This window comes from Centruroides vittatus, unplaced genomic scaffold, assembly GCF_030686945.1.
Source record: "Centruroides vittatus isolate TY-2023 unplaced genomic scaffold, ASM3068694v2 contig_6, whole genome shotgun sequence".
Classification (NCBI taxonomy): domain Eukaryota; kingdom Metazoa; phylum Arthropoda; class Arachnida; order Scorpiones; family Buthidae; genus Centruroides; species Centruroides vittatus.
The window spans coordinates 191,416-217,031 of NW_027122364.1; the positions used below are offsets into that span (position 1 = coordinate 191,416).

The window sequence follows — 25,616 nt, forward strand, 5'->3', positions numbered from 1 at the left end:
TCGAAACGGTTGGATAACAATAGAAATAAAGTTAAACTGATCGATCCTTATATTAAAATGTATATATATATATATATATATACATTAATAAATCGACTAGCTTCATTTTTATTTTTATTTAATTAAAAATAGTCGTCCTCTCGACTAGATACTACGCCGATACAACACGAACTGGAATCACAATCGAGTAAAGAATAGCGTATAATTTAGAATCAAAATGGGTGTGACGTTCAACGAGACGTTACACCCCAATCATTCTCCAACCAGGAAAAAAAACACTAAATATTTCCATAAAATATTTGGCTAGTAAATAAATATAATATCGGAGATAAATTTAGAAAATTCTTAAAATAAAAAATCGTTCTAAAATAATATAAATTAATTGTTTTAACGATTGTATCAAATGAGGAAAGTGCATATATATATATTATACACCTCGTTATAAAGTTCTCAAGAAGATTAACGCAATGAATACAATATGTTTTTTTCTGTCTTGTTTTTCAGAAGTGTAACAATGGTTACAGAAGTTTATTTTATTACAGAAATTCGTCCAACTGGCCTTGTAGATAATTCTTTTTTTAGAAGGGTTTTTCTTTAAATAAAATTGACGACGCACTATTTAGCATCACCTGTACCGGTCGCTTCTACTATACGAAACACGCCCGAAACACCAGAATACATTTTATGATCGCACCAGACGAATGACCAAGTCGTAAATATTTCCGATCCACTGCTCGCAGCCATTTTTAGCCAATGATATTGATAATGGATTAATAGTGTTAGTTATTTTTGTAGTTAGAGTATCTAAATAGCTTAAACACGAAAAAAGTTTTAACTAAGAAAATAATTCTTAGTTTTATCCAGGCCTGAATTTGGCCCCCCCCCAAAAAAAAGAGGGAAATAGGCACGAGGAATAGATACTTTATAAATAAATTTATATACATTATTATTATACTAAGAAGAAGAAAGGTTTATTAATTTCGTAGGAAATTTATAAAAAAAAAAAATATTAATAAATTAACTCGGTAATTTATGTGTTATAAAAACGATTAAGCCCAACAATTATCATATAGATAAATGTGAGATTCATGTATGACGAATGGAGAAAATGTCATAAATACTTGTTGCGCCCGAAGCCATTCCGCTTCTTATAACTACAGAATGATATCAATCAGAAAACGGGTGGCATCTAATGGACGATAAGAATCAAAAATCATCATCAATTCTGGATAACATCTGAATCACCATATATATATATATATATATATATATATATATGATCGTGCACGTTCCACAATGGAAATGCGCCTTCATTTTTCCAACATTTCGTGACGTATCGAGTTCTATAAGTTTCTTAATGTTTATACGTTAGATGTAGCGGATAGAGTGAGAGAAGGGGGGAAACGGCGGCAAGTTTGTGGTGTTAATACTACTGTTTCCCAATCCGTTCCTGTTAAGGCACGCTTGGATGGATACGTCGCTTTGTCACACTACCTAGTGTGATGTGCCCGGATTCTTTGCTTCGTGACGATTCCAACTACACAGTCCGATTAACAGCTGCACATTCAAAGTAAGTCTTTGTCGTTTTCTTTTCAAAGTTTACAGTTACAATCAAAACTTGTTAAAGATGCGAATTCTCCGTCTAAATTTACGTACTTATTCGCAGTTTTTTTTTTAAAGGAACGTAATATTAAGCGTAACATTATCTTTAAAGATGTCAAAAATAGATTACGCAGGAAACTGGTTTCTCGCTTTTCTATTATTATCTTACTCACCCCATCGATAATTAATATAGATATATCTCCATTTCGATACGTCTATAAGCTATCGAGTATCCTATGATATTAATTAATAAGCGTAAGGTAGAGAAAGAACGATTTACGTAGAAAATTCCTCGGGATACAATTAAAATAAAAAGAAAAAGAATATACATTTTCCAGTGAGCCAGTAGGGCGAAAAAAAAGGGCTCAGTTCTATGAACTGATTTTACAAGAATGCACCTGTTCTAGTACTCCAGAAAGAAGTTATGCTGCAGGTGTTAATGCTCTAATGAAAGGTTTGTATTGCAGATGTTATTGCACCGCATTACTTTCGTGTTCGATCCTTAGTACGAACGTTGACAATTTTATTGTTGGAAAAATTTTATAGAGGGGGTTTGATGTGAATAAACCCTAATTTTTCTTTGTTTAATTACAATCGCACGTTGAGCGAAACGAGCCACAACTAAAAATTTTCGCCCTCGTAGGAACAACACACGAGAGAGAATATCTATTGTCTAGTGGGTTCTTTTCTAACCTTATTTTTTTATTTATTCCACAGTTTGTGTTTTAAATGCAAATAAATTTCGATGCTACTGAAAGAATTATTGTTCGATTTGGATAAACAAAGGATGTTATTTTTATTTAAATCCGCCTTCGACAGCCGTGTTTTTCGTTTGTTCAAAACGGTGTGATAGGTGGAGCGTGTAGTTTGACAGGAAGCGTTCATCAAGCTGCGGAAATCGGTTTGAACTTGCAACGTTATAGAAAATACTAGATACGGGAATTTTTCGATCTATAACCAAAAAGTATTTCTAGCTTCCTGCAAACCGTTTGAGCCAGCTTGTGTTATGGAATTTATCAACAAATTAACCACCAAATCGCTTACCCCTCAGATGCAGGCAATAACCATACTATAAAATAGATAAATAGGTAGGAATTTTTTCACTTTATTCGCTAAAATCTCTATATTTTATTATCATTGTAAAGTTATAACCGTATTCTTAAAAAATTAAGTATTGTTTTTTTTTTCCTAATTTTTAGCCATAATAATCTGTAAATAGTCCATTTATGATTGATAAAATTTCAAAACTTTTTGCGTTAAAATTCATGTCCAATGCTTCCTCTACCCCGGGGGTGATCATTGATGAACTATTTTGATTTAAATAATCCGGATGCGTTTTATGGAATATGTTGCATGAAAAACCTCGTTAATGATGCTATCATTTAAGAAATATTAATTACTATCGCCTGTAGATGATGTAAATCGTGATTTTATGCCTACAAAATTCATAAAAAAATGAAGTTCTGGTTGTAGATGTACGCGCTGTTTAACAGTTACGATCCACGTTTATCTTAATTTTTGTGAATGCGTAATTAAGTGTAGTTCTACTTGACTCAACAAGAATCCTGTTATGATTTTTAATGCTATTTAAATTGTTATTATAATTACTCGTTAGTATGATAATGAATTGATTTATGATGATTGATTACTACAGATTTATGGCAACGTCGTTGATGATGGCTGGGATCATCCGATCCCAACCTAAAGACTTGAAGAAGAAAAGCGTAAGATTCGCCTTACCAGAGAATTTCTTATGTCTGAAGGATTACAACGGAGAGAATGGAAACAGGAATGACGATAGAAATTTCTGGTTGTCACCCATCAGTGGAGCTTATTACGATTGGTTGCAGAGGAATAGTGGAAAATCGTTCCCTTCTCATCATCCCGATCCCAATATAGATATTGTAAACAAGGTAAGATTTTCGTTGATTCGTTGGGAATTTCGGAATTTCCTAATTAGGCAAAGAGTTCCAGTTGGTTTGAATCGTCTCCATTCTTTGTTTTACTTATGCGGTATACATGGGAAGGTCAATTGCTAAGAAAAAAAGAGAACGATCAGTGGTGCGTAATTGCATGCATTGATAATGGTTGGTTTTACTGTATTTTTTAAAAAAATCCTAAGATATAAAACTACTAGACTTTTGGTAGCATTTTTCTCAAAAATATCGACAAATTCCCGAGTGACAAAGATCAAAATGATTAGAGAATATTAAGAAAATCCACACTTTCTTGCCTAGAATATGTTTCGTAATAAATAAACTGAAATATTCATAATTACCTCTTTGTTCCGAGTAGAAATTTACGATTTAAACAAAGGAACAATTAAGAAAAATAATATTCCTATTCGGATAAGTAGATATGAATCAATTAATGAATCATGCGCATTGAATATAATTACTTCGTCAGATTTTAATAATGTTGTTCGGTGTCAGGTACATAAATTGACAAGAGTTTGTGTTGTTAAACAAGCGATTATCTCTGTGTCATTTCGTTTTTTAATGTTTCATTAATGAAAATGAGTTGTTGGTCGGGTTTCGCTGTTAGAAAAGAAAGTATTTAAAGTATTTGGTTGCAACGATACTTCATTAACAGGACGGTAATTTTACTAACGTATCTGAAGCGCGGTACATCACTTAACGTAAAAATAGACGGAAAGTTTATTAATCCCCGTCTCTCTTGTGTTAAACACGAATACTTCTCAAAATTAGAAATGAAAACAATATTTTAAATAAGTTCACGTACGTTTATCGGCACGTTTCCACTCAACTCTTAAGGGTATAATTTATAATTATTTGTTTATAATTATTGTCAACCTTGCGTGTCTCTGGCCTTCTTAACGCACGAATTACTCCCTAAGATCTTTCTTAGTTAATATAAAGCGATTGGCTAAATAATAATAAAAAAAGCACGTATTTATAATTGGAAAGTGTTGGTAATTTGAATATTATTTTTAATTTTTAAGGGTGATTTTTATAACGAAGATTATCTTCAATTACCCGGTTCGCCGACTGAATCCATGCAAGAAATTGGTTCATTAGCATCGGATGCAACCTTTACTGTTTCGTCGACTCAAAAATGTTCGCAGTGCTACAAATTAGAAGAAAACATCAACACTCTAACCAAAGAAAAGGAGGAATTAACGGTTAAGTTAAAGAAAGGCGAAGAAGAAATTAAGTATTTAAGAAACGTAAGATTGATTTTAAACGTTTATCGTCTTCGTACATCGTTTAAGTAATGTTAACTGAATATAAATTACGCTTACAGAATGTCCGAAAACTGGAGGAGAGTCATAAAGAGATAGAGAATACAAACAAAGCCACGTTGCAAAGAGTCAAGTTTTTAGAGAATAATTTATCGCAAGGTCAAGCGGAACAAGCTCAACTTCAAGTAAAATTAGCGGAGTCCAGAGCGAAACTTTGCATGCTGTTGAGTGGTAAAGAATGCGGACCACACAAAAGATCGAAATCTTTAGAACAGAAGGAGTTAGAAGTGGAGGAAACCAAAGCTCAGATGGATCTGTTAAGGAGCGAAGTGGAAAGATTAACCATCAGTTCCTCTAGAGTCGACGTTCTATCTTCTACCATTCAAGTTTACAAGGATAGAATAGCGCAATTACAAGTAGAATCCTTACATTATCGATAGAATTTTTTAAAAAATGTAACTTATTACGATTATCTTAATTGATAAAGAATATATATTTTTGATGTAGAAGTACGTAGAAACGAATCTAAAAAAGAAGAGAGTGGATATTGCCATTCAAGTAGGGTGTAAGAGAGCGATTAATCGACTTTCTAAAGACAAAACTCGAATTCCCTTTTTGGTAAGTTTCCGTAAAATATTCCGAAAAATGTAGAAAATGAATTGAAAATGTGATTTCTATAGGTTCGATGCGAACAAAAAGATATCGGTCACAACGTGGAAGACAATCATAAGAAAGAAAATCAATCCTTAATCAACGAAAACAAGATTTATTTCGAAAAGGATAATTTAGTTTTTACGTTGAAACAAGTAAATTTGTTTCAAATTATATATATATATTTTCTTTCTAAATCAATAATTTCTTTACATATTTATCATTTATTTTATTTTGTAGACAATAAATGAACTAGAACGAGAGAAGGATCAGTTACAACACAAACTGAATCAGTCGCAAGTTCAGGAAAAGAAATCAAACGAGAAAATTCACCAGAAAGAACAAGAAATCATCACGCTTCAACAGAAAAATTCCATCTTATTAGAAAGTTATCGGAAAGAAATGGTGATTATTTATTACGATTAGATTCACATTTCGTGCGTGACCATTGTTTACATAAATATTAATTCTCTCTTTAAAAAGTCGCTATAAAATCATCAGAATATCTCCTTTGCACCAATAATTCACTTAACCGAATCCTTCATTAAGAAAAAAAAAGTCCATATATTTGCATATAATTATTCATTCGTTTCACTTTTCTCTATAACCATGACAATTTTTAGTTTTAACTTCGCCTGACCGTAGAAAAATATTTAGAAAAAAAAACTACAGTGTGAATTCTGTTTTTTTTTTAAATTACAAACAGAAGAAAAATGTCAATTGCGAGCAGTGAGATGAGGCCCCAAGAAGGCGAGGCCTCCTCCACGGCTGGGTATACCCATGCGTTAATACGCTCTTACAGGACCCGAGAGAAATAAAATGGTGCTCAGGCCCCAACCAGGCCTCATTTGTTAAGCAAGCCATAGTAATAATAAAATTGTAGTGTTGATAAAGTAAGGCCTCCTACGTATCATCACAAGTCCATTTCTTGTGTAGATTTTCTTAATATTCTGCTTCATAATCATTAACGAAATAATTACAACAATAAACTTTTGCAGGCGTTGAGAAAGAAATTTTATAATATAGTAGAAGACATGAAAGGTAAAATACGCGTTTATTGCAGAATACGTCCTTTCAACGAAGGAGAATTACAAAAGGTAGATGGATCCTTTATCTTTTAAAAGAATTTCGAAAGAATTTATTTATTTAAATATTTATTTATGCTTCTTTAGAATTCTAAATGCATAATAAAAAGTCCAGATAAATATACAATTCTTTTACAAACGAACAAAAACTGCAAGGAATTCCATTTCGACGGGGTATTCGCGTCGCAGACAAATCAGGAGGATGTTTTCAAGGATACAGAGGTAAATTATATGTGAACGAATATTAAATAGAGCGATACAAATCCTTAACAGCAAAAAATCTATGTTACAGGATCTCATCCAATCTGTTATTGATGGATATAACGTATGTTTGTTCGCTTACGGTCAGACGGGTTCGGGAAAAACCTACACGTTAATCGGGAATAAAGACGACCCCGGTTTAGCGATTCGTTCTTTTTATAAAGTTTTCGACCTGATTAACGAAAACAAGTATGCCTGGTTAATGAATTTAACATAAATTTTAAATTTTAATTCGTTTATACCTAATTAATTCGCTTGGTTTTAGCGCCAAACAAGAGTTTTCCGTTTCTTCTTCGATTTTCGAATTATACAACGATACGATCGTTGACCTTCTAAAAAATGGAAATTCGGAGGTTTGTATCGATAATTAATTAATTAATTAAAAATATCATTATTTAGATTTCGTAATTATGAATTATTTATAGGAAAAGTTAGAAATTAAGAAATTATCCAACGGTCAAGTTTATGTTCAGGGTGCAAGTGTCGTTAAAGTGTCTGACGCAAATCAATTAGTGTCGTTGTTTTATGACGCCTGTAACAATCGTCACACAGCATCGACAAGTAAGTACTGTACAGTATATTTACATTAGCGAGGTTGAGGCCGAAGTTTTCAACGCGAAAACGTGTACGTCGGACGTTCGGCGCCGCTTTCCTCTAAGCCTAGAAGTTTGACAATGGCGTTTGGAACGTCGAGCATTATTCCACTGACGTTCTAAACATCATTGTCAAACTTCTAGGCGTACACGTTTTTGCGTTGAAAACTTCGGCCTCAACCTCGCTATTATTTATAATACAGTAACAAAGATATAGTAATGATGATGATAATTTGCAGAGATGAACCCCAACAGTTCCAGATCTCACCTCATAGTTAGCTTAAATATAGAAGGTAACAATAAATTAACGGGGGCCTTCTTTAAAGGAAAGGTAAAGTATTCTTTGTTTTGATTAAATTTTATTTCTGAATAATAACAACAACAATAAGGAATTTTTCTTTTATAGTTTAGCATGATTGATTTGGCTGGAAGTGAAAGGGTAGGAAAATCTGCAGCTATAGCTAATCAGTTAAAGGTAATAAGACGATATATTGATACATACATCACCAATTTTACTGTATTCTTAACTCTAATTTTGAATTTTAGGAGGCCAACTGCATTAACAAGTCACTATCGGCTCTGGCTGACGTCATCGCGGCTTTAGTAATGGATCAATCGTATATACCATACAGAAACAACAAATTAACGCAATTGATGCAGGATTCGATCGGTGGTAATTCGAAAACTTTGATGTTCGTCAACGTCTCGCCCGCCGAATGTAATCTGGAGGAAACTCTGAGTTCATTGGTGTAAGTATTTATCGAGAAAAACGTGAATATTCCTTAGAAAATGATGTAGCTACTCGCTAATTTAGTGGTTTTTCCCACTGAAAAATCTGGTTTCGGCGCATTGTTATTTCCTGTTTGTAAGGCTATTTTAACACAAAAAAAAAGAAAGAAAAATTGTAATGTTGAGTAAGCATTATTTTTAGAACTTAATGATTTTTGATACAGATTGTTCGACTCGACATTGCGTGCGAACTTTAATTTTCCTACTCGAAACCTTTTTTTCTTTGGTTAGATGATTTAAAATTCTTTATCGTGTTATCGTGATGTGGTCCTAATACAGTCATCTTATATTTTTTTAGATACGCATCCAGAGTGAAACAAGTCAGCAACGACATTCTTCGGGTACAAATCAAACCAAAGAAATCTAAATCGTAATACTTTAAGGCCTTGCAGAATTAATTGTAATGGTTTCTAGTAGAAACACTAATGGCATTGTCTTCCGTCCACTTGTTCGAACTGTGTGTGTAAATATATTGATGTACTACGTTAATTTATTCATCAGTATTATTATTTATAAGTTATCTTTACTCTTAAACGTGCCAAAACCTTCTAACGATGTAACAATTAAATTGGTGTTTGTAACAATAATAAGAGAGAGACTAATACAATTTATATCGATTCGATTTATTTTCCTTACAAAAAAGTTACTGTACATGTTCAAAGCAACATTTTAGACTGGGAGGAGGAACGCATATACCAACCACCCTCGCAATTTTATTACAAGGATTATAGCTGTATTATGGCATCGACGTTATTTAGTTATGTAGTTTCGTAAACTCTTTGGCAATCTCTCTTGGAAAATAATAATAATAATAATAATTAATAAAAGTTTGTAAAATTAGAGCATCCGTCTCTATTACGATTGTCTATATAAACACTATTTCACTTCGCGTTTTAAAACAATGGCACTAGGAAAGACAGAGCCAAAAAATTTCGACCACAAAGTTGATTTTCTTCTTCCTCGATTAAAAAAAAGAAAAGAGATATGGATTTCAGCACCAAAGTGTTGCGTAGAGGATGCACCACTTCCCACATATTTACATTTGTTTTATAGTTTACGCTATTTACATTACTTACACGTTATTAACATTGGCCTATAAAATGCGCGGATGGCGCCACGAGGTTACTGTACGCAATATGCATATACCAATGTGAAAAAAATGACTAAAAAGTTTTGTTTCGTAAATCATTCCAACTCCAACATGTACCAGTACTGGTTATAGAAAAGCTGTTAAACGTGACGATGTGGTTAAATAAACGAATGAAAATAACTTACTTAGTATAAAAAAAAACATACTTAACAAAATACATAATCGTGGTTCAAAGAATTAAGTCGATGAATACTCGTGACAGTGAAGTTACTTAAACCAATGAGTGGAAAAAGATACGTATCGGGTGTAGACTACAGTGTTTAACGATTCGTGGGGTGTTCTTATGGTAAGAATGGATATCAAAACCGTTCAAGTTCATGGAATGATTTTTAAATTAGTTCAATGCGACAGATTGGAACTCGAAGTATGAGAACCGCTGCTCACGCCCACTCCTTCGTCAGTCGGTATTTCTTCTTCTATAGGAAATACTTTCATTAAGGGAACAGTTCTCAAGATGACGTCGACGGCGTCTTTCCTGCCCAATTCTTCTAGTTTAGTTAACAACAGTCCGATGGTACTCGCGGGATCTTTGGCCCATTCTTCGAGAATTCTGGTGGTAGAACTGAAGGCGGGATCGTCACCCGGATCCAGTCTCGGAAGTTTATCAGTCATCCCTAATAGAACTCCCAGCATGCACCAATCTCTTCCCATGGGATCGGCCGGATCTAAAAGGGAACAGAGTTGCTGCTTGGTCAGAAGAGATAAATGGGAAACGTGAAGATCGGGAGCCAATACAAGACTTCCGTTATTATGAATGCCTTGAGGCTGGATCAAATCCGAAGTTCCGAAACAGAGTAGATCCAGTATATGTTCTTCTTCGCTGCTGTTTACGTTTTGAACGGTGGCGGCCAATTTATCGTTTAGAATGGCTCGCATTAGAACACTGGACGAATAGGAAGCTACGCGAGGTATGTGATGTTTCAATTGTGCAGCGCTCAGAATGTTCTTCTCCACCAGAAGTCCCGGACACATATCGTTCAATATCTGATCGATAATACTCATCAAATCTTCCATGAAATAAAAACTGAAAGAAAATAAATAAAATACTATGATCCAGCAACACAGTTTCGGGTCTTCAAAACAAATTTCCCTTTTGGACTTACCTTTCCGTGTTCATGTTCGAAGGTCCTCTAACTTTAATTTCTATGATTTCATTTTCGCGGAGAGTTATTAGTCCTTCCAAGGACCCACTACAAAACTTGCTTCCGTGGTGCCACTGATATAAATCGATCTCTGGATCGGGTTGTTCGTGTGCCGATCTCCTTAACTGAACCTAATTTATATACAAGTGGCATTTTTTCACTATTTACAAAACAAATAAGGAAGGAAATCTTGAAACAAATTTTCGCCTTCACTTACCTGAAGTCGTTGAAACACGCAAGGAAGCATGTGTTTGACATTTGGTTGACAACAGATATGAACGCCACCGTAAACTCCATTCGTATACCGAGCATCGTTTTTATCCCATAAGCCTTCTAAAGTTTCCACCATGTTGAAACAAGGAAACTCGTATTCGATATCGCCATCGTTATCGCACTGAGTGCAAAGCTGAAGAGCTTCTAACACCTGATCATAAGTTAATGTATAAATGAAATTCAAACGGTTGATTTATAAAATAATACAACAGCCGTGTCCGATTATACCTGAAGTAAATCCAACGAATCCGTATCTGGAAAGAGCAATTGTACATCGTCCACCGTGTAACTTCCGGTCACTCTGGCTTGCTCCAAATGCTCTAACGATAATAAATGTCCAATAATGTCCACGCACAGCCATCTTGGATTCAGGACCACAATGTCTTGATTGTCCGATTTCAAATATAATACCTGTTCAGTAAAACAAATTATTATTATTTTGCAATATATAAAAAACAAAACAAAACAAATTAGGACGACTCTAAAACTGTTTACCGAGAAGAATTTGAAGAGTTTTGCGATAGATATGAAGAAAGAAACGTGGAAAATTGCAAGAATAATATGCTTTACGTACCTCCCCCATTAACTGTAACTGTTGTATTAATTCTTTCATATGTTCCTCTCCTGCTAGAGGATTTATCTGAAGGTGCACCATATCGATGAACTGCTGCCAGGACAGAACCGGGAAAGCCGACGACGATTTTCTCCAAACAGGCAGATGCGATATCATAGAACCTAAGAATCCGGTATGTTTAGGGAGACCCTGAAAAAAAAAAAAAAAAAAAAAAAAGGATTTTAACCATTTTCTTTCGGTTAAATTGTGAATTTGCGAGATAATCCGGCTCACCTGTATTATTTTACTTTTATTACTGCTCATGTACTGTTTTAGCGCTTTCATGGAAGGAGAACTAACTATATGAGCGTCCATAACAAAGACGGTATCGTGTAAATCAAATACGTGCTGGAATTTTTGTTGAGCTACTTGCAAGATGGAGGTAGCTTCGCTGCTAACATATTCCGCGGTAGAAGGATGTTTATGGCAACCCGCTAAATCGGCGTGAGTTGCGATCAAAACGACTTTGGCGGGTCGGTTACTCTTACCACAAGGACCTAAAATCCAATTTGATTAGAGCAAGATAAAAGAAGTCTGAAGGTATATTCTACAATTACTCACCTAAAGGTTCGATGGGTGGTATTCTTGCTTGTAAAAAAGCTAACCAGAATAGAACCTGCTGTAGTTGAACTTCGTAGGGATCGCTAAGTTTGAAGACGATGGCGTGAATGCAATTAGTATTTCCTATGAAATGATCGTAGATCATGTGATAAGGTTCGTGACCGGAAAATTCCCAGAGACTTATTTCTCCCACACCTATCATAAAAACAAATTCAATTTAATTTCATGATCATGAAATAGTAAGGAAGTCAATATTGCAATCCGAATCATATTTACCGGAAATATTTGTTTGTTGAACATCTATTCCTTGCGTGTAACATTCTAGATTAGTTTTGAAAGTCAAGACATCTTCCGAACCCGAACTGTTCAGTTCTATACTAGATTTACTGGCGTGATCACCTGTTAATCATTAGATTATGAGATTTTGTTCTGGAACTTACGACTTAATTAAAAAAAATTCACATTTTACCTCTTTTACTCCTGGTAGTTACAGGAGAGAGAGACGACGTCGAAGGAGATTTGGAACGTTTAAACCAACTGCTAAAATATCCACATTTTAGCGATTCTAAAATAACTGTTTTCCCCACTCCGCTCTGGCCAAACACCTTCAACTTTATTCTGGACAAAGGTTGCGATGTGGGTATTAACTGGGATATGTATTCTTCTCGTAGTTGCTCCTAAGATGTAATTAGCATTAATTCGAATGGTTTAAAATTATTATATATAAAATCATCATATATAATTTATTCATTATATATACATTTCTCAACCGATTGAGAAGATCTCCTATGTCGCTGTATCCCTGAGCTAGAGCAGTTATTTCGGCGGGAATTCCGTCCTGGAATTTTAAATAATATTCCATGTATTAATTCGAACGAATTAAGTGAAAGATTAAATATCGTATATGAAATATATAAATAAAAATTCATCAGATACTTACTCTGTTCTTTTGATCGACATTACAGCCGGCTAAACATAGGCATCGTACAACTTCTGTATGACCATTTTTTGCAGCTAAATGCAACGGATACAATCCCACCTAATAACAGATAAATTTGTTAACGAAACATCGCTAATAAAAATTAAATTAAATTTCATTAACTTATATTACCTTATTTGGCACATCAACTTTACACCCGAAAGCGCATAAAGTTTGAGCGAGCTGCAGTAATCCTTCCCTAGAAACAATATGTATAGGAGCTTCTCCGTGCTAAATAAAAATGAAATACTTTTTAAAGTCTCAGTTTAATTAACATAAATTTTAATTCTACTACCTCTTTAAATTACTTACATTATCTATAACATCTATTTGACATCCGGAATGTAAGAGCAACATGGCGACTTGAATGTGATGCCGTCTCATCGCTAAGTGGAGAGCAGTACACCCGTGCTATTAATCATAAAAAAAAAGATAGCCAATTACCTCTACAGCGTATAACTTAATAAAAATAAAAAATTCAAACAGTAATTTTTGTGTAAGATTTATGACTATAGAACATGAAATGTAATTTAGTAAATTATATAGTATAATATACATACTTTATCGAGTAAATCGGGATCAGCTCCGGCTTCCAACAAACATTTGACACTTTCGGTGTGACCCCTGGCTGCAGCACAATGCAAAGGTGTTTCGTCTTCCTGAAAGAAAATAAGTTTATTATAATAAATATCTGAATTAGAGAAAACATACCTTTATAACTTCATTGCCTTTAACATATTTAAAAGGGAGATAGAAAATATTTATTATAATTTAGTTAAAACTTTAAAAATCTTTGCCACTTTCAGATCAATATAAATACACTACAAACAATAATATACAGTACATTATTGTTTATTGTGTGTTAATTAATATACATGTATTTAACGAAAAAATTACTCAATAATAATCCCTAAATGAGTAGTATATACTAAATTAAACTATTGCCTAACAGTTTTCCCTCTACTAATCTAAAAAAATAATTTCATTAAATTTATTTTTACAAGCTGAAATTGTCAGAAGACATTTTTAAAAGTTAAAACTGCCATTGGCTATTATTTAATAATTTACGTGTTTATATAGTCCTATTCTTGAACAAGACGGTAAATATAATAATAATATTGAACTATCGAACTTAAGGCTGGCTCTAATGATGGATTAGCAGCATACGTTTTTAGTTTACAACAACCGAGATTGTTTTAAAAACTTGTCTTAAAGTTCATTTCAACAAAAATTAATGAATTACGAGTAATAATTTAAATATTAATTGATTGTAGTGGCTTGTTAATATTAATCCATTCGATAAAGAATTTTAGAAGATTTATATACTGCTTGTGAATGATCTCAGTTAATTAAAAAAATCTAGCAACGAGTTGCATAACTTTCCCGGCTGTTATGAGATTTTACTTTAAAAAATGACTGTTATACTGTATTATTAAATATAATAAACTGTGTGTGGCGCCATCTGTTAGGAAATTTTTTTTATAAAAAAAAGTTTTTGTATTATTAATAAAATGACAAGCTTAATTTTGAGGGTAGAGATGAGTTTTATGAAACACTTGTAAATGCTAATAACGAGCGAAATCTACATTAAGTACGAGCCCTCCCTCCTCAAGACATGATACATAACTCCCCCTCTAACTCACCACCCCCTCAACCTTTAACGATCAAAATTTAACAGCATCAATGTCCCTTATACACAAACTACAATGCCAAATTTCGTTACTTAATCATTACCCCATCCTGAGATATTAAAGGAAATATATGCCAACACACAAGCGGAATTCCCCCTCCCATTTTTTGGTTCAGATCTCAAAATGTGGAGATATGTATAAAAGGAAAAACTCGGAGGGTGAAATCTGAGACAATTCCTATACTTTCCTTTGTTATGTATACATAACAGCCGGAAAAGTAAAAGGACTCATTTAAATTCTAATAATATAACCAGAGGTCTATCTAATTTACAATGTATTATAGATGATGAGATGTTGATAAATAATAATAATAATAATACTTGAAATCAGAGCAAAGAATTAACAAACTTGTTGAATTACATCATCAGCATAAACAAATCATATTTATTTTGTGTAAATATTTATCTTTTCATCTACCTTTCTGATATTTGATTCTTGCATTTAAACAGCGTGTTATATGCTTTGATCACAAATCTAATAAAGACAAAATTTTCATTTATTCTGACTTTTCTGAATATTTTTAAACATAGATTTTTCTGAAAATCAGTAAATATAGAAGCATTCCAATACCGTTTTAATTAGAATCTCACAAAAATTTTAAAAAACAATAATAAAAGAATGTGACTGTCCTAAGTAAAATAATTACTTATCACAAATTTATCGATTTATTCGTTTACATTATTAATAAATAAATGTAAAAAAAAAATGTTTAAAAGCTATAAATATTAAATAGAAGAATAAAAGTAGGGCAAACTCAAAAAAAATAAACTAACTTTTAAGGAAAACAGAAGAGAAGAGAACATTTTTTAATAAAATATTTATAAACATCATAAACTATTTGCTGATTTAGTAACAGTGTATAAACTGGATTCTTTAACTTTTCCTGTTGTTATGTCAAAAGTCAGTTGGTATATCAGATATATAAAAAAAACTTGGTCACCTTGACACTTTTACAACAGATTTACTATCAATTGCAGCAAAGGTATTAAGAAAATGTGCATTCTTGTTTCTATCTTATAACATATATTCGCTAAGGAGTTTTCGGTTGTATCAAATGATTCTTGTATAATAGTAAAATGACAATAATTAGAATAAATAACAGTTTATATGTCGAGTTCGAGTTCTAAATTATTTTTTAAGTTATTGCATGAAGCACGGCTACTATACTGCTTTTATTATGTAATAAAGATATTTCAATTAAAACACTAAACATATAAAAGGTTAGACCATTTAATATTAGAAGGAACAATTTATCTGTCGTTTTTATTATATAATAAATGAATTGTTTGTTAAATAATCATAAGTTTTCGGTACTTTTGTGTAAGTTAGAAGAATAAATAAGTTTAAAAATTAGAGTTTTTATCTTAATTTAATTTATTAAATAAAATTTATTGTTGTAAAATCTCTCATAAATTCCTTTGAGTAAACAATAGACTGTTCATATGGCTGGAATGCAGTTGTCCTAGCATTAATTCAAGCCATCTCACTAATACTTTGATAAAGTATTTCAGGTTATAATTACATATCTTAGAAATACATATATATTATTGTCATTACTATATTAAAACTTCCAATATTTTTATCATTAAATGTATTTGATAGATGTGTATACAGTATATTGAATAACTTAATATAAAGATTGAAAAATATTCTAAAACCAGCAATAATGCTGTTTTCCCTATAGCATTTATTCAAAATTTGTAATAAAAACAATTTTTTTAATCCTTTACAAGACTTTCAAATTAGGATATCCTTGAAATTTAACACATTAAATTCCAAATAAATGCAATAAAATTATTTTTAAATTTAAAAGTTATTTTTACTAAAATTTGTGATTAGTAGTAGGCCTATTAAACTTTTATATTATTTATTAAAAATTTATTTAAATTAAAATAATTTTTGAAAATAGTCACAAAAAAAAAAAAAAAAATTTGTAAGGGTGTCAAAATTTTATGGTATAGGAGAGTAATATAACTCATTCACACACTTAATTATATGTATTCACATTGTATTGTAGGAATTTCTGTTTATCTAATATAAAAACTAAAAACTAACTGCTAAAAATTCAAAATCTAGTAATTAATTAATAATTTAATCAATGCAAAGTATACTTAAATAGTGTTCAATGAAAAACTGCCAGTAATATAATAATAATATATATCAAGAGATCTAAAAGGAAAAATACAGATTTAAACTCTATTAATTACCTACTGTATATGCTCTTATATAAAAACAAAACTATTAAGAATTAACAAGTAGCAAAGGATCTATACTAATTTTAAAATCAGTATAAATTTCTCTTAGTAATGGTAATTCCAAATTAATATATTTCATTACAAATAAAAATTTATTTTTTTATTTGTTGAATTATTTAGTAAAGTAAAATTTACTTTAAATAATATTTATACAAGGTTCCTACTGAAATTTTTATTTTAAATTTCATGACTTTCCCTGACCAACTCTATAAATTCCCTGACCCTCATGCCCATTACAGTATGGCACATTGACAAAATAACAGAGCACTTGACTTACTATGCACTATGCTATTGTTTCTCCAATTTTTTAATTAGATATTTTTTTATAATCAACAGTTACATAGTTTTTATAATTAACACATTACTAAAACTAATTTAATAAAAATATTTAATTTTTAAAGTAGTTTATTCAGTTATTAATTCACGACCATAAATCTACATGGCTTTGAAAAAGAAAAAAAAAACCCATTATTTATTAATTTATTATTCATTAACAAATCCTGTATAATCCATGTACGAAAATATGTATTTATTAAATTTATCCCTTAATAAATTTCCTGAACTTTATAAAATATGAATAAACTGGAAAAACTTCAGAAATTGTTTTGTTGCACAATCAAAATTATTCAAATGGAAAATGTTATCAATAAATAATTTTAATTTAAATGTTGTTATTTAACATTTTTTGTTCTTTGTAAATTTTTTGGAAAATTTTCAGTATTGAAAATCTTCTGCATCCTTTTCATAAGTTGTATTGCACCACATTACTACATAGCAGTCTGCAGGCAGCACCAGCAGACTGTTACACTTACTTGTTAGTCAAGCATATTGCCAGCCAAAAAATCAACAAAGCAACCAAGGTGGCAAATTCCATGACTTTTTCCAAACACTAATGAAGATCCCTGACTTTTCCTTTCCTGACTTTCCAGATGTATAGAAACTCTGTGTGTATATTATATATATATGTGATATACTGTGATGCATATATCCTGATATTTTATATCAGGATATATGCATCACAGTATATCACAAAAAGAGGAAACATTCAAATAACTAACTGTACTATTTTTCAACTATTTCCAATTCTATAAAATAAATTAAATTCTTAGAAGAGTATAGGAGCAATAAATTATTTTAATATAAAACTTTTTTAAATGATTTTCCTAAAATTTCAAGAAAACTTTCTATATATATAGTCGGTATTTACATTAATAAAATGAAAAGTCATTACTATTCCTCTAATTCGATATACATCAAAACTAATAACGATATTTCAAAATTTGAATTTTAACTTGGAAATTGTAAATTACACAAATAGATTTCAAACCCTTTAAGACACATACCACATTTTCCCTCAATACTCATATCACCTTTTAGTAATGTCCTAACCTAGCAAAAATATTTAGAATTCTTTCTTTAACCGAATAAATTAAAATGAATCTATAAATTTTCACACAAGCTAACGTTTTCAAACAATTTCATATAAACAGATTATCATCCTAAACCATTAAATTAAATATATACTTATTGCAAGCATGCTTGAGATTTTAAAAATTTACAAGTATATAAATTGGATAATTAATGGACTAAATATAATTATAAGAAGATATGTACACATTAGGCTATAAAAATGATTTTATTGTTTGTTAACATGTATTCTTTTAAACTGGGAGAATTTATATTGTAACAAGCCATTAAAAATGCTATTTATATTTCACCAATAAAACTTATATTTAAAAATTATACACTTATTCTAAAATTTTTTTAAATCTACTGCTCATTAACACCAAATCTCAACTTTGATAACTTTAAACAGTGAAAAATATCAAAGATTTATTTACGAAAAGCATGTTGAAAGAATTAAATTCTTTATCCTAATTACTTTTAAGAATGAAAAAAAAATAGTTAAAAAATTTTTTGATTTCTATTGACGTAATTAAAGTATTCTTCAAAATTATTAAAGTATTCTTATTAATTATATGAATATAGAAATTCATTCTGAAGTACTTTTTCATATTAAAATATTAATGAAAATTGGTAAGGTATTTTGTTTTACATTTAATATTAGTTACTTGATATAAAGCTGTGGATTTTTATATTTCTTAAATATAAAATGTCTGTAGCTTTTTACAGAAATTAGATTAATAATTTGTTAATATTTATTACTATTTGCATTTAAATTCAGTTACTTTGTTGTAATTTTTGATCTCTTATAAGTTTATCATTAAATATATAATTATAATAATAATAGTTTAGAAATATCTAAAAATAATTAAAAAGTTTGATCACTATATTACTACACTGGTCAAAACAATTAGGAAAGAATGTGACTGCTCTAACAGAGGAGTGGCAAAGAATTTCCCAACACCTCATCAGCAATATTGATTCCACACCACACAGATGTATGGCAGAAGTTTTATATTTTAATGAAATCATATACCTTACTAAAGTCAGAACAATACCATAAACCTATCATTTCTTCTGGTCATGCGGATGCACATATTGTTGATCAGCACCTTAAAACAAGTGCAATAAATGAAAATATTACCTCAATTAGTGCAATTTACCTCAAATGCATATTTTTTCACATTGTATGTTTTACTATATTTTATGTAACAATAACATATGATATTCAGAATTGCTTATCTTAAATGATTTTCAATGCAACATTTCTTGCTCCTCTTAAGTGATTTATTTCCAGTGTTTATTATTATTTCACTAAATACAATCATGTTTTTTGAATTCTAACCTTTTAATTTTTAACAACTTTTGTAATACGCAATAAAACAGTATACTTTTTCATAATTTTTTTCCAAACAATTTATAACTGATTCTACATACTTAAATTTCAGTAAACTATGTTATAACTCATAAATAGGCATAGAAAATAAAGCTTGAATTATACCAATAATTAAATGATAAAAGCCAATTAGCTATGTAAACAAATGATAAATTTATTTCTATCATAAAAAACATTTTCCCAACAGCTACATTCCAAAATCAATTATAGTTTATAATATAGATTAAATAAACTGTTAATATTTATAATATAATAATTATAAATTTTATATATAAACTGAAGATGACTAATAAACTTGTGAATCATTTTTTCCTCTCTGTCTGCTTCCAATAAATAAAAGTGAATGTAAATGTGAGAATTTTCAGATTAACAAAGTCTTCTACATAATTATCAATAATTCCAGATACCATATAAATTTAAATTTCAAAATATTCTATAAAATACAGTATATATATATGTGTACTAACAAGTGTCCCACCTCTAACTGCTTTCAGCAGTCAGATCCCAATACTTTGCATTGTGAAGTGATGCAAAGTGTTGAGAAACAAGACAGATATGTGAGCACCACTTCATGACTCATATCTGAGATGCAATGTATAATTTTTTTTAATTAAAAATTTAATAAAGAAAAATCAATTTAATTATTATTTATACAGTGAAACCTGTCTAAAGCGACCACTCACAGTTCCTTCAAAAAATGGTCTTTCAGACAGGTGGTCATCCAATACAGGTGGTGCTGTAATACTGTATTTCTGCATGTATTTTGCACACAGATACGGCTAAAAGCCATATATACTAAGTAAAACTCTAAGTGAGCAAAAATAAGAGAATTTTTTCAATGATAGAGCTACATTGGGACCGTATTTTATTCTTATCAGATAACTCGATTAACAGAAGTCGCCGTAATTTTATAAGACAGATTTAATACCAGTATTTTAAAGGTTAATACAATACTCGCATTGTCTCGATTATAATGCACACATTCTTTTTTCCGACTTAATTAATTCAACTTGGTTCTCTTTGTTTGCTCCTCAGTTACGGGTACATCATCGATAGAGAAGTGCACGGTACCTCTCCACCACTTCGGTATTGGTATGTGTTTAATCTTATTTTAACTTTGAAAATACTGTATTTTTAAATATTTAATATTTTCTCAAGTACAATAAAAGATTAATTAATTAATAATAAAACGATTTTATTATTTCTTCTTTTAATATGATTTCATTACATCAATGACAATCATGAAATCAAAACAAGAAGGTTGCCTGTAAAACTGATTTTGTGTTAATGCATTTATTGTCTGCCTGCGAAAATTACTTGAATATTGTTTTTATAAAAATATCGTGGAAGTAAGGTAGGTTGATACAGAAACTATTTATTGTACATGTACTGTAAATGAGCTTCAAAAAAATAAAAATAAAAAATAAATTTTATCAAACAATGAGACCAGCTGATTAATTGTATCATATACAATATTTTATACCCCCAAGGAAAATACTGTAGTTCTACAGTAAAATAAATTTTGTTTTCCCACAGTTAAACTTCGCAGTTAATTGCCGTTGTGATAAACTATTTTCACTTTTTCTGATAACTTTAACCCGATCTCCTTACATGTTTAATTACAGAAATTGGAAAGGAAAATGTAAATGCTGAAATACATTTTCTAATAAAATGTTCACTTATGTGAATGTATAAATGTATAGTCATTTACTGTATCAACATCATGCAAATTCAATTTTTAAATATTAAACATTCTAGTCATTTCCTTGAACAGAATGGATACAGTACTAAGATACACAATATGGTATACCTATAAAAAGTTTAATATTTTATAATTGCACAAGAGCGATATCCTTTCAAACAAACAATAAAAAAATAGAGAAAATACTTATTGATAACCTTAAAATGTTTAGACATAATTTATATCATTATGTAAAAACTAAGGATAATATAAATTACGAAATTAGCAAGTTATCATTCAAAAACAATTATGAAGCATTTATAATTGTTAAGTGAAATATCATCCTAAATGTATAAAATTGATTGCAAAATTTGTTTGAGACATAATTAAAAATTTTATATGAAACTTGCATTTAAATGAAATTTTTAATTTATTTACTCATGCATGAAAATAAAACAATTGGACAAGAAGTGTTTCCCTCTAGTGAGAAAATTATTGTTACTCTCTTTATTATAAAAATTTTCAGTTTAATTTAGTTTTAAATTAATAATTTGATCAAAATTTTATTCTTTAATAACTACAACACAGTTGTGTTAATAATATATATATATTTTTAAGTTGATATAAGTTAAAAAAATCTAAGTGAAGAATTACATATACAAAATTAAAATCAGAATTGTAAACAATGAAAATAATGAATTTTTAGCATGTTAAATGCTATTCTAAAGCTAAAACTCACTAATATGAATTAATATTAAACAAAGATTATTCCTTGATATTTGTATAAATTAAAAATAAATTACTTTAATGTTATAACAATAGACAGAATTAATCAATTTGGAAAATTGTATAAAACAGAAAAAAAAATTTCTTCACTGAATGCATTTATTAATAAAACTTTCAAAAATATTCTTTGAACTATTCAAAGCAATCAGAATTTTAAACTTTCAATTTGCATACTGAACTGATTCTATATTTGTACTACATTCTGACATACATAAAAAGTAACATTAATTACTATTTTACAAACAATAAGCAAATAATCTTAAATAAGTAAACTTATTAATACCAAATTTGATCTCTGAAAATAATAAATTAGAATAAAATTTTAACACTAACATATGAGCAACATATTAAAAACATAAATTAAATTATAGAGACAAGTACACACAAATACATTAACCAACCTTATTTTTGAGGGCAGTGTGAGCACCAAATTTGCACAGAGCATGCACAATCTTCGGAAATCCATGCCAGACTGCTATATGTAGAGCCGTTTCACCATGCTAACAAATTGGCAATTACATAAAACAATGTGCAAAACAAAACTAAAGTGCATTTTTTGTCTACACTATTATTAAATTTTTAACATGCAAAATAAACTAAAAATAACAAGAAAATAATAATTGTTAAAAATAATATTAATCTGCTTTCTAATTTTAAACTGTTCTTATTTAAAAATATTTAATTTAAACAATAAATCACATTTTTAACAAGCAAACAAACAATGTTCACAAAAACCACAACACCAGTTTATATCAAAATTCTATCACATTGCAAAATTATTTAAAATCAAAAATTGATTTCAAGAATCAATCATTTGTAAAAACCGTTATCACTAACAAAAAATATTTTAATACCACGTAAAAATTTTCAAATTATATTCAATTCTTCTAAATTATATGAAGTTTATTTAGCAATTAATAAAAACTGTTTTGAAAAATTCAAAAACTAAAAATATTCAGGTTTTTCATCATTTTTCAATATATATTTTAATACTTTAAGGTTTTAAAATCTTACTATTTTTTTAAAAATTGAACATTAATTGTAATAAACACTTTGATTGTCTGGTGTAAAAATTTTTTAGATATTAAATATAGTTAACTTATAATTTCAATTGACAAATTTATTCTAATTTTTTGAAATTATTACATTAATTATGTAACATTTTAATATTTATTTTAGCTTATAATTCCAATAATTTTTCTCTATTTTCCACAATACTAAAATTTTTTTTTTTTATATTCAAACAAAATTGTTTTATTAAGAAGTAAAAAGTGTCAAAAATTTCATTAGGGTTATTTCAAATTAAATAAATTTTTTAAATACGCATTACGGAGAAATACAGTAATTCCAATATTAAAGAAATATTTAATCTTAAATTCTACCCTTCAAAATATAATACCTCATCCGGAAGATTAATATTTGCACCAAATCCACAGAGTAAATGAACAACATTTGCATGACCGTATCTTGATGCTACATGCAGAGCAGTTTCACCTGCCTAAATAAATTATTTCAATTAATCATTTAATATAATTTAAAATTAAAAGCAGACGTTTTAAAAATTATAATTATTAAAATTATTTCTTACTCTATTCTGCATATCAACAGGCATACCCTGATCACACAAATACTGAATAATATGATCATGACCCTGTCTAGCTGCCCAATAAATGGCACTATCTTCATGCTATAAAGACAGAAAAAAAAAGAAAAAATTACTAAAATTTTAAAATATCTCAAAAAAAAATGTCTGAAAACTTAAAATTCAAAACTTATTACATATAATTATTTGCATGTATTATAATGATTTGTGTGTCTCTCGGAGCATCACATAAATTCGAATCATTATTCATGCTTTGTAACTGCTCTGATAATAATACAAACTTCCTGAAATAACATGCTCTGATGAGTACAAAAAATAAAAAAAAAAAAAGAAAACAATAAATTGGCACATTCTGGAGCAAGCTTGAAGCTGGTATAAGTTTAAATTTATTGGTATTTTTATACACATTAAACTTTAAATTTTGACAATATAAGTGTTTTTCTGTAAAAGTTATTACATAAAGTATCCATCATAAAAATTTACAGTATATTAATCAGCAATAAAATTTTTTGTTGCTAACTAAATTACTTTTACATTATCATTCTATTAATATAAGTAATAGCTTCAATTTTAACTTTTTAAAAATATGATTAGGCAATTATAAGAATGATTTTTTGTCATTTAGATTTTACTGAATATAAAGACATGAAAGATATTAATAATTATGTGTTATTAACTTTCATGCTAGATAAAATATAACAACAAGGACATAGACAAAGTTTGTATAAATCATATCCAAACAGAATTAAATCAACACTTCAACTGGTTATCAATTATTCTGTATAAGTTCAAAGATTATTTTAATGTAGAACAAGATATATTCCTTCAAAAACAGCAGGTTAAAATAAAAAAATTTCATAATTAAAAACTTCAAAAATAAAATAATATCTGATTAAAATGTCATGTAAAATTCTTTAGTTTGCTAAAAAGGCTTGAGAATGGCATCAAGTAAGCAAAAAATGTTTGTGTTTTAAGTATTTTATAATTTTCATTTTATACACTACTACATTATATTGTATATTGGATTAAAATTAGTATATAAATCTTTTTGCGTATATTGAGAAAATTTAGAGACATTTTCTTCTTTATTTAACAACTTTTACTAATTTAAAAAGTTAATTTAAAATAGTTTTGAACTTACACTATCTACTCTAAAGATATCAGCTCCTTTGGAATGCAGGAACCTAAGTATTTCTAACTGACCCAATCCAGAAGCAATATGAACTGCTGTTTCTCCATGCTAAAAGAATTTAAATTAACAAATAAATATCTAAAGTTTACATTAAGTTAAAATATATACTTTTTGTACGTTTAAAATTCATAACAATAATTCATCATAATATAACATGAACAATATAAATCGAAAATTTTCTTTTTAGTAGAAATAAAAAAAATTATTTTTCCTATATAAAGTAAATTAAAATATTTTATTTCCAATATTTACAAATGAATAAATTAACACTTACCCTATTACATTGATTGACATCAATATTAGACATAGAAAACAATTCTTCCAATCCAGCCAGATTTCCCTCTTCCACAGCACAAAATAATGCTGCCACAACAAAATTTTCATCTTGCTGTTAAGAAAAAAAAAGTAGTGTTTAATAATAAATTTAGTTAATAAAAATATCTAAAAATATATACATTCATCTTAATTAAAAAACGAATAATCCTATATTCAATGTAATCAATCAATATGTCATCCCTACAGAAATAAAAATCAATTTAAAGTCGTCATCATCATCAATTTCTAACAAAATTAATCATATCATCATCATCATTAAATTCATACAATGACCCCGAAAATAATACCTTAATGTCTAAAAACTCATCCATCGCACTTCTGAAACCACGCATCATCCGAAACGGACGAAGTCCAGTATTAGTCATGGGTTT

The 25,616-nt window shown here is 29.4% G+C and overlaps 2 protein-coding genes across 4 annotated transcripts in view; one reads left to right on the forward strand and one right to left on the reverse strand.

Annotated features, from left to right (window-relative positions):
* The first annotated feature begins 1,467 nt into the window (after window positions 1-1,467).
* Window positions 1,468-8,753, forward strand: LOC136979241 (uncharacterized). The gene is made up of 16 exons (XM_067275185.1): window positions 1,468-1,570; window positions 3,257-3,515; window positions 4,565-4,789; window positions 4,867-5,220; window positions 5,312-5,422; window positions 5,485-5,610; window positions 5,696-5,860; window positions 6,454-6,552; window positions 6,628-6,762; window positions 6,833-6,990; window positions 7,067-7,154; window positions 7,227-7,362; window positions 7,634-7,725; window positions 7,801-7,869; window positions 7,941-8,143; window positions 8,482-8,753. The coding sequence occupies exons 1-16, from the start codon at window positions 1,503-1,505 to the stop codon at window positions 8,555-8,557; spliced, it is 2,364 nt and encodes a 787-aa protein (XP_067131286.1). The 5' UTR covers window positions 1,468-1,502; the 3' UTR covers window positions 8,558-8,753.
* A 37-nt stretch (window positions 8,754-8,790) lies between these two features.
* The window catches only part of LOC136979247 (death-associated protein kinase 1-like), a 43,495-nt gene continuing 26,669 nt past the window's right edge, over window positions 8,791-25,616 (reverse strand). For 2 of the 3 annotated variants that reach the window (XM_067275191.1, XM_067275193.1), the window contains 19 exons: window positions 25,184-25,297; window positions 24,859-24,957; window positions 23,703-23,801; window positions 23,514-23,612; window positions 22,516-22,614; window positions 13,462-13,560; window positions 13,214-13,312; window positions 13,034-13,132; window positions 12,863-12,961; window positions 12,683-12,760; window positions 12,392-12,599; window positions 12,199-12,321; window positions 11,923-12,117; window positions 11,596-11,858; window positions 11,323-11,511; window positions 10,977-11,159; window positions 10,693-10,899; window positions 10,437-10,606; window positions 8,791-10,357 (listed from right to left, as the gene is read on the reverse strand). In XM_067275191.1, the coding sequence (XP_067131292.1) occupies window positions 9,673-10,357; window positions 10,437-10,606; window positions 10,693-10,899; window positions 10,977-11,159; window positions 11,323-11,511; window positions 11,596-11,858; window positions 11,923-12,117; window positions 12,199-12,321; window positions 12,392-12,599; window positions 12,683-12,760; window positions 12,863-12,961; window positions 13,034-13,132; window positions 13,214-13,312; window positions 13,462-13,560; window positions 22,516-22,614; window positions 23,514-23,612; window positions 23,703-23,801; window positions 24,859-24,957; window positions 25,184-25,297 (3,207 nt within the window). In that variant the 3' untranslated portion in view covers window positions 8,791-9,672. The remainder of the gene's footprint in view (window positions 10,358-10,436; window positions 10,607-10,692; window positions 10,900-10,976; window positions 11,160-11,322; window positions 11,512-11,595; window positions 11,859-11,922; window positions 12,118-12,198; window positions 12,322-12,391; window positions 12,600-12,682; window positions 12,761-12,862; window positions 12,962-13,033; window positions 13,133-13,213; window positions 13,313-13,461; window positions 13,561-22,515; window positions 22,615-23,513; window positions 23,613-23,702; window positions 23,802-24,858; window positions 24,958-25,183; window positions 25,298-25,616) is intronic. The other variant, XM_067275192.1, reaches the window with a different exon arrangement.